The 8,818-nt window shown below is 32.1% G+C and overlaps 1 protein-coding gene across 1 annotated transcript; it reads left to right on the plus strand.

The window, feature by feature from the left end:
- Positions 1-2,334: 2,334 nt before the first annotated feature.
- Positions 2,335-8,056, plus strand: LOC115988865 (protein WHI4). The gene is made up of 10 exons (XM_031112491.1): positions 2,335-2,687; positions 4,417-4,479; positions 4,876-4,957; positions 5,097-5,171; positions 5,466-5,547; positions 5,713-5,758; positions 6,349-6,452; positions 6,611-6,680; positions 7,649-7,731; positions 7,823-8,056. The coding sequence occupies exons 1-10, from the start codon at positions 2,463-2,465 to the stop codon at positions 7,851-7,853; spliced, it is 861 nt and encodes a 286-aa protein (XP_030968351.1). The 5' UTR covers positions 2,335-2,462; the 3' UTR covers positions 7,854-8,056.
- The last annotated feature ends 762 nt before the right edge of the window (positions 8,057-8,818 follow it).

Below are 8,818 nucleotides of genomic sequence, written 5' to 3' on the forward strand. Positions count from 1 at the left end.
CATCATCAGTTTCTCCATCTTCAATTTGAAGTTTAGTCCGTCCATACTTGTTTAATTTTTGAGCTTTCAACACTTTTCCTTTTGTTGCATCATTTGTGTTAATCACTAATGAATTGACACTAGGAGATTCTTGATTAGATCTTATAAAGTTTGGACTTTGTCGCTAAGATTTTGCGTAGGTATTTGCATTTATATTAAATTTCAATGATGTGACAGTTTTTTGTAAATGTTTTTATTTTTTATTTTCCTTAATTTTGGAATAGTATAAAGTATTAATTTAGCATATTGGATTGTGTATATATTTTTTTTCTTCCATACCTTTTTGTCATTTGAAGGTGCATCAAAAATCTTAGCAACTATGTAATTTTCAAAACTATCCTTTAGATTGAATTCATTCAAATGAAGTAGGAAAATCTATTTTTTTTCCTTTTTTTTTTTCCTTTTTTTTTTTCTTTTTTCAAATCACGTGGGATTCTTTCTCCAATATCAATAGTTTCATAATAATTTAAATAAGTTGTACCTCAGTTTATTTTTTAGCAAGATCTCTTGTAGATTTATTTAGGATTTTATCGGCATCTTGATCAAATATCACAAAATTCGTTTTGTCAGTTGCATAAAAAAATTCAATTTGAATCTTGTATCTGAAGTAGTTTGCAATTGTATGTATGTATATATATATATATATATATATATATATATAGTTATAGTGAGATAAATATATTATAAATATTTGGAGAGTATGTAGTTAATGTTGTTCTTGTTTCACATTTTGCACACCTAGATGATCCTGTTTGTGGTTTGACATTCCTTTCACAAAGTACGCACAAAATGTAATACCAACCCATTGTTGTATCAATGTTACTTATTGTTGCAATACCCTAGCAGTTCACATCTTACAATGAACTTTGGAATTAATATGTATTATTTTTTTAATGTAAATAATATGATGTGTTATTATTTTTTTACGTAAATGATGAGTATAATTTGAAATGATTAACAAACTTGTTTCGTAGGACCTCATTCAATGCATTTTATCTTTACTATTGTCTTCAAATTATTTAAGATAAATCCTCCTATAAAAATTGTTTTGCATGTATTTTTGGTATTTCTTGTATAGGATCATGTTTTTTACCATTCCTATCATTGAATTTTTTTAAAGAAAATATTAATTTAATGGCATTTTGTGAGATAGTATATGCTATTTATTAGACTTTTTGTTATTATAAATTTTAGAAATATGCACTTGTCAATTATATCAACAACCTCAGGGATCTCAAGATTTATATATATTTTTGTTGCACTGGTTGATGACAAAATTTGTCTGCATAAATTGCATAGAACATTATTAATAGACAAAAGCATATTGAATTGAAATTGAGGAAAAATGGAGACATGATTTCATAAGAATGAGATTTTCTAGAAGTATCATCTACACGTAAGGGAGGAAGAAGAGAGTTTATAAGAGGGTAAGAGTTTTTGTTTTGATTTACATGTGGGAAGGGTCAAACTTTGGCCATAATGTGTAAGATAATAACTGGGCTTAAGTTTTTCATAAGGTTTGGTCTACTTTTAAAAGGTAGTCCATTTTGTAATGAATAACTTTTGGTCTAATTGTCAAGAATAGCTCATATTTGATATAATAGTAAAAAAAAGTTACTATGATCTATTGGGTAACAGTAAAAAATTCTTAATGAAAAGAGGTAAAAAATACTAAATGCAATATTAGAGTAAAAAATACTAACGTGACAGAATTTCATGCACTCTTACATGAGGTCTCTACTTTTATATTGATATTGATTGTAGAGTATTCTATAGCTTTTTCATGACGAAATAACAAAGACGACAATTATCAGAGTACAAAAACAGTCACTTGCCTCAATTGGGAACAACTTATTTAGTTTTTTGTTGAAAAGATTTTCGTTGAAAGTGTGTTAAAGTTTACTTGTACTTCGACAAAGTGAGAAAATGTGGGGTTCTAAAAAACCATGCATAAAAACTAAAAGCTAAAAACTTAGCAAATAATTTCAGGCCAAACAAACTAAATTATAAGCTAACTTTTTTTATTTTTAACTTTTATGTACAGATTTTGAAATTCCTCAAAAAAAATGTATAGATTTTGAAAATCTCACTTTTTTTTCCCTCAATTTATAAAATATACCCCTTTTTTTTTAATGAAAGCAAAAGGTTAAATACGTTATTATCAAACTAGACATTTATTAAGACAACGTCTCTCTTTCAAGAAATTCTATTAAAAAAAAAAAAAAAAAACATTTTATAACACTCTTCTCTTTCGCCGTTATAACAAATAAACTCGTGTTAACATTTTCGTGACTATAGCTTCTCTTCTCGTTGTTTCGTTGAAACCTCTCTAGAATCTCTCTACTCCTCAGTCCTCTCCACCACCACCACAACCACCACTCTCCCCAAACCCATCATCAAATCACAGCCGTCCAATTCAAAGAATGGCTCATCCGCAGCCGTACGATCCCTACTACCTCCTCCAACAACCACCGCAGCCACCACCGCAAGAATACAACAACAGCAACAACAAGGACCGGAGTGGAATCAACACGCTCTTCGTCTCCGGACTCCCGGACGATATCAAGGCGCGTGAGATTCACAACCTCTTCCGCCGCCGCCCCGGTTTCGACTCTTGCCAGCTCAAGTACACCGGCCGTGGCAACCAGGTCAATTTTTTTTTCTTTACTAATCTCTGTTTGGTTGCCGAGAAAATATTTCAAATCCCTAGCTAAAACAATTTTTGAACGTTGTGTTGCTTTGGAACTTTAAGAGTGGAGATTTTAATTGTGATTTTTATGTGTTTGTGAATTACTCTATGTTTGGTTCCCGAGAAAATGTACAATGCTGAGTAAAATTCAACCAAACAAGAAGGATTGAAAAGAGCAAAACCAAAATAATAATAATTCAAATGTTGTGTTGCTTTGGACTTTGATGGTGAATTTTGAGATTCATTAGTTCTCTGTTTGGTTTCCAAGAAAAAATACAGGACAGGAAAAGTTAGGAACTTTAAAAATAATAAGGTTTCATGCAATCTGGTTCCTGAAAAGATTTTCATTACTCTCTGTTTTGGTTCCTGAGAAAATGTGGTACTCCTCGCATACCACATCACAGTAGGGGGGTGGAGAAAAAATTCAAATGTTGTGTTGCTTTAGAATTTTTATTTTTTTACTATACACTGGTGTTTGTGGATTTGTTTGCATTGGATTGTATGCGCGTGTGCTGTGTGCGGGTGTGCGCTGAGTCCTGCATTGGTTGTTTACTAGGTGGATTTTGGGTATATATATGATTACAAGGAACCCCAATTCTAACTTGACTAGTCCTTTGGGTATGCCACAAATTTCACTTGTGCTTTCCTAAGGTCGTGAGTCATGCTAAAAACTTAGTTTTTTCTTCTCTCTAAACACAGAAATTCAAATTATTCTAGTTTTGTTCCCAACAATAGATAGGAAATATAAATAATAAAGTTTCATGCAACCAGGTTCTTTTGAAAATTTCATTACTCTCTGTTTTGGTTCCTAAGAAAATGTAGAACCCTAGCATAGCACTTCAAAATATTTTCAAATGTCGTGTTGCTTAGGATTTTGATGATAAAGAAACAATTTGTTGAGTGGAAGTTGTTGGTTTGGAGTTTGAGAATTTAAAGCTTCTTTTGCCTTCTGTTTGGTTTCTTAAAAGAATAGAGGATGAGAAAAAAAAAAAAAAAATTCTCTCTAGACCTGGAGAAGTGTTCTCCGATTGTTTCCGGAGGACAACTTAGGAACTTAAATAAAAACAAAGCTTCATGAATTGTTGAATGTAGAAAGCTATGTTTAGAGAAACGTGGAGTATGAGAAAATAAAAAATTGTGTATTATGGTTTTTTTTGTTTCTCCATACTCGGAGAAATTATTCCCTGTTTGATTCATGACAGAAGCTAGGTCATAAAAACAAAGCATCATGTGTTACGTTGAACATAGAAAGTCATGTTTTGAGAAATGTGGAGAATTAGAAAATAACCTCTTCATTTCATTAGTATTATGGTTTTTTTTTAATCTATACCCAGAGAAGTTATTCTTTAGTGGTCCTTGAGAAAATTTTGGCAAATTTAATTATTAATAAAATATAATAATTAAAACATAAACCCTTGCATCATGTATTGTGTTGAATGTAGAAAGCTAAATTTTTAGTTAAAACCAAGGAAGAAGTCTAATATATACACACACACACACATATATATCCTTTTTTGCATTCTCTCAAAAACCAAACCAAGAATGAAGGTTTGCGTTGCTTGTAGAATGTTAAGGCCTGATTACTGGTTGCAATTTTTAATTTGTTAGTCTTCCAAGCATCTTTTACTTTTTGATGATAATTTGAGTGGGATAGATAACACTTTGAAGACTTCCTATTTTTTTTGCAGGTTGTGGCATTCGCTACCTTTTTCAATCATCAATCAGCAATAGCAGCAATGCACTCTTTAAATGTGAGAACTTGTCTCCACGACCACATGTAATTGTTTATTTTAATATGTGTATCAATATAGCGTTGAACAAATATTTTTTGGCAGTGTTCTATGTAATCCAATATTCAAGGCCAGCAAGACTGAATTTAACATAATTATAGAATTCTCCTATTTAAATTGTCAATATTTTTAAAGTCATTGAGTATCAGGTCTTGAGTTCCGAATGTGTTTCTAATTCAATTTTTTTGTTGGATGGCCTGATAGGAAATGAACCAAAAGTAAAAAGTTTTTTCCTCTTTGTTCTTTTTTAATCTCCTCTGACAATAACTTTTGAAGTTTTCCTCTGACAATAACTTTTGAAGTTTTGGAAATTGGTATTGTATCTAATATTGATGTTCTGATGATTATCATGTTCAGGGTGTAAAATTTGATCCTCAAACTGGATCCATTCTACATATTGAACTAGCCAGATCAAACTCCAGGAGAAAACGTAAACCAGGTCTGTATTGGTTTCTCATACTCATTCAAGTGATAATTCCATAAAGATTCTTGTATCAGTGTACAAGATTCTGCCTTATTTTAATATTGATCTCCACTTACATTTTGTTAGATTTTCAATTAACTTTTTCCTTGTACAGGTAGTGGAGCCTATGTTGTCATAGATAAAAGAACTAAAGCAGACACTAATGTCCAAGAAACATCAAGTGACGAAGGTAATATTCCATTTCAATTGAAAAGTTTCAATATAAAACATATTATAGCCAACATTCATTCCCTCTCCGGCAGATTTTCTTCTTTTGCAAGCTTGTGACTTAGGTTGTTATTTTAGTTTTATTAGCCTTTCTAATGCAACTTCTGTATATACTTTTCCCCCTCTCCTGTAATCACTCCATTTGAAGGAGAAATAATTTGCTGTTATAATCTACTATTTCACTTGAGGGAGGCACTGCCACCTGAACTTGATTCTGTGGCTCACTTGCACTTTTGGCACCTCTTTGCACATTCAGGAGACAGTGAATCTGATGAACCTGATTCGGAAGCCGACAATCCTGATTCTGGCAAGAATGATGATTTAGCAGCCTCAAAAAGGTTGAAAGCACTCATAAAGTACACTAGTCATTTTATATGAAAGTTCAACATTATGAACTTCATAATCACTAGTACTAGCATCTGTACTTCAGAAAGCTCTTTTTTATTTTCTGCTATATCTTCATGTAAATCACTAAGACTGTATTTCCATTTGATACGGTGCAGTGGTGAGACGGCAGTTGGTCCTGACAATGCTACAGCTTCCACAAGCGTAAGTCATGATAGCATTTTCACAAAATTGTGGGATCCTTATGTATATTTGATCAAAGACAAATAGATTACCTTCACCTTTTTTTTTTTTTATTCAATTCATTTTGGTCTAAATTCTAACTTTTTTTTGGGGGGGTGGGGAAGGGGGGAAGGATTGTTTGAGTTTCAAGTGTGAGAGAACCGTTATAGCAACAAGATAGTGAATTTATATTCTACGCTAGATTGGAATATGCAGATGTTTTGCATCCTCTTGCTTGTTCTCTTTCTGCTTCCAGTCTTCCACATAGTTAATTCTCTCAGGGGTTTGAATTAGGATTTTGTTAATACAATATGTATGTTTCCTATGCAAGACAGTAGTATTATTCATCAGAGGATCCAATGTCTAATGTAGAACTTATGAAAGATGATAAGGATTTCAAGAAAGTCTTAGATGCTGTAACAAAATCCCTATTGGAGGTTAAATTTAACTTTTCCATTACTACACAAAAAAATTGGTAGTTCCATCTGACAATTAATTTGATGCCAGTACATCTCATTCAAATTTATATCAATGTGTTTTTCACTGATCTTGATATTGATTGGCTTCTGCAGGAGCATCCAGAAAAGACTGGTGATGGAGGTCAATGTTCGACTCTATTTATTGCAAATCTAGGTCCAAATTGCACTGAAGATGAACTGAAGCAAGTTTTTGCTGAGTAAGTTGTAGTTCTTTTCTCTCTCTCTCTTCCCCTAAGGGAGGGTGAGGGAGAGTCTTTTCTCTATATCCACATGCCTATTGTTTTCATCAACCAGTGAATCTTTAATCAGAAGACTTGATGGCTACAATCTTTCTTTTTTATTTTTTATTTTTCAGTCGTCCTGGATTCAATATGCTCAAAATGCGTGCAAGAGGTGGAATGCCAGTTGCATTTGCTGACTTTGAGGTATCCCATACTTGATGCAAGAAATTATAGTAATTGTTTTTATAAATAAAATATACCCCTATTCATGCTGTAAAACATTATTGTCATCATAAAAAAAACAAAACAAAAAAGAAGTGCCCGATTAGCTCTACCAAACCTTAGTATCAATGCAATGTCTCTAAATTGGAAAAACCCTTTTAAGGTTGTCTTTCAATCTAGCCAGAAGGATAGAAGTTTAATTTTTTTGGCTTAATAAGGATAGAAGTAATTCTTCTACCGCCATCCTTTAAGGTTAAAATTGCAACTGAGAACAAGCTGTGAGTAGCCTGATTCCTGACTGACAGTTTTTAATCTTAAAATCCGAGGAAAATGGAAATTGGAAAGTGCAATTTACTAGCAAATTGGTAATACAATCTTTTGAGTTTGTTCTGAAGCTATGAATTCAACCACATCATCTGTACTATAGTGAATTTTCTAATTGGTAACATGATCTTTTGCAAATTAGTAACACGGTCATGGATTACTATTGATTGTTGATCTCAGTGTTGATTCTGTTGAACACCGTGTATTTGCATGAAGTTGCTATTAATAGGCCTACTCTTTCTTGTTTTGCACCAGTAATGAGTTGTGAGATTATTGTTTGATTATCAATTACACGAGAAGACTTATATAGTGTTAGGTGTTATTTTCTCATGATAGCTTATATATATGTGTGTGTGTGTGTGTGTGTATGTATATGTATATGTATGTACAAGTCAATTCGCAATTTACAGACTCCTCTGATTGATTAACCATACCAAGGGAAACAAAGAGACAAGTTTCTTTCAAGTTCTGAGAAGAAAAGGTCCCAAACTGTTGGTAGTTAAATAGTTTATAGGTTTGATATTTCCCTTGTTGAAAAACATCAAGTTATCATGTTATTAAAATTCAATATTATTTGTGTTTTTTTTTTTTTTTTTAATAAAAAAAAAAATGACCTTTTTTGGCAGGAAATCGAGCAAGCAAATAAGACCATGGAGGAACTTCAGGGCAGCCTGCTACCATCATCAGATCGGGGTGGCATGCATATAGAGTATTTCCTTGTTCTCAAACATTCATATGCCTTTATCTAAAAAAATTGCATTTGATTTTGATTGTGGTATTCTTTGATTGCTGCTTTATAGGTATGCAAGGTCAAAAATGAGGAAGTCTTAGAAGAAGAGGGGCACAAGTTGACACCTTTCAAACAGTTTTCTATTGAAATTTAATTGACCATAGTTAGTAATTGCTCCTCTTACTCTTTAAGTTTAAATTATGAGTTTTCAAAACTCGAATGTGTAAAAAAATTGCAGATTTAGGAACTATTACAAGATAGTGGTTAAACTGTTCGAGTTTGAATAGGATTGTATTGGTTGTAATTTTTCATTTTTTTCATCTTCAATTTCTCTTCACACATCTTAGTGAGTCATCACTATCCGTGTCACAACTCACAACAAAATTAAGCTCTAGATTTTTTAGGGTAATTTCACCATAGAGTTCAAAATTCTTTTTGAAAAAAGTGGACTTCATCTATAATTTAGGTGATAGAAAAATGATGATAATCAATATTTGTTTAAATATTGATGATGTGGCAAAATACAATTCACTCCTTCAAAATAGATGATAGGCTAGGATTTTAAGAATTCTAGAGCATCTTAATTCATCAAAACAATAAGTCTCTCATTAGTCATTAGTAACTAAGAATTTTTCAAATACATTGTTCGATTCACTTGTAGAAATTACTTAGTGATTCCCTCTGGCTACTATAAAACGTTTGCTTCATATTAAAAGACTTGTGGTTAGGAATTGGGATAAAGGAACTTTGTAATGACAAGAAAAGGAATTGGAAACTGGGAACTTAGTGAGAACTATTATTTACATGAACAGCTTGCTTTTAAAGGCATAATTTGTTGTTGAGGACATTACTACATGACATTATACCATTGACCATGGCGATGTAAACGACTGAATGTTCATCCAGGCTGGTGTAATATGTTAGTCCCAATTCCAGCTACGCACAACTCTGATTTATCTAGTTTGTTAATGTTTTATAGAGATTAATACTTATTATTCAACAAAATAGGTCAATGTTACACTAAACCAACAAAATAAAATAAACTAATTGTCATAGTATACAATCC

Source organism: Quercus lobata, chromosome 5, assembly GCF_001633185.2.
Source record: "Quercus lobata isolate SW786 chromosome 5, ValleyOak3.0 Primary Assembly, whole genome shotgun sequence".
Taxonomy (NCBI): domain Eukaryota; kingdom Viridiplantae; phylum Streptophyta; class Magnoliopsida; order Fagales; family Fagaceae; genus Quercus; species Quercus lobata.

Bases quoted from the DNA above. Each gene is read 5' to 3' on its own strand.
- LOC115988865 (XM_031112491.1), top strand. From the start codon at position 2,463: ATGGCTCATCCGCAGCCGTACGATCCCTACTACCTCCTCCAACAACCA. The intron at 5,548-5,712 runs GTTGAAAGCACT...GATACGGTGCAG, and splicing joins GATTTAGCAGCCTCAAAAAG to TGGTGAGACGGCAGTTGGTC. The intron at 5,759-6,348 runs GTAAGTCATGAT...TGGCTTCTGCAG, and splicing joins ATGCTACAGCTTCCACAAGC to GAGCATCCAGAAAAGACTGG.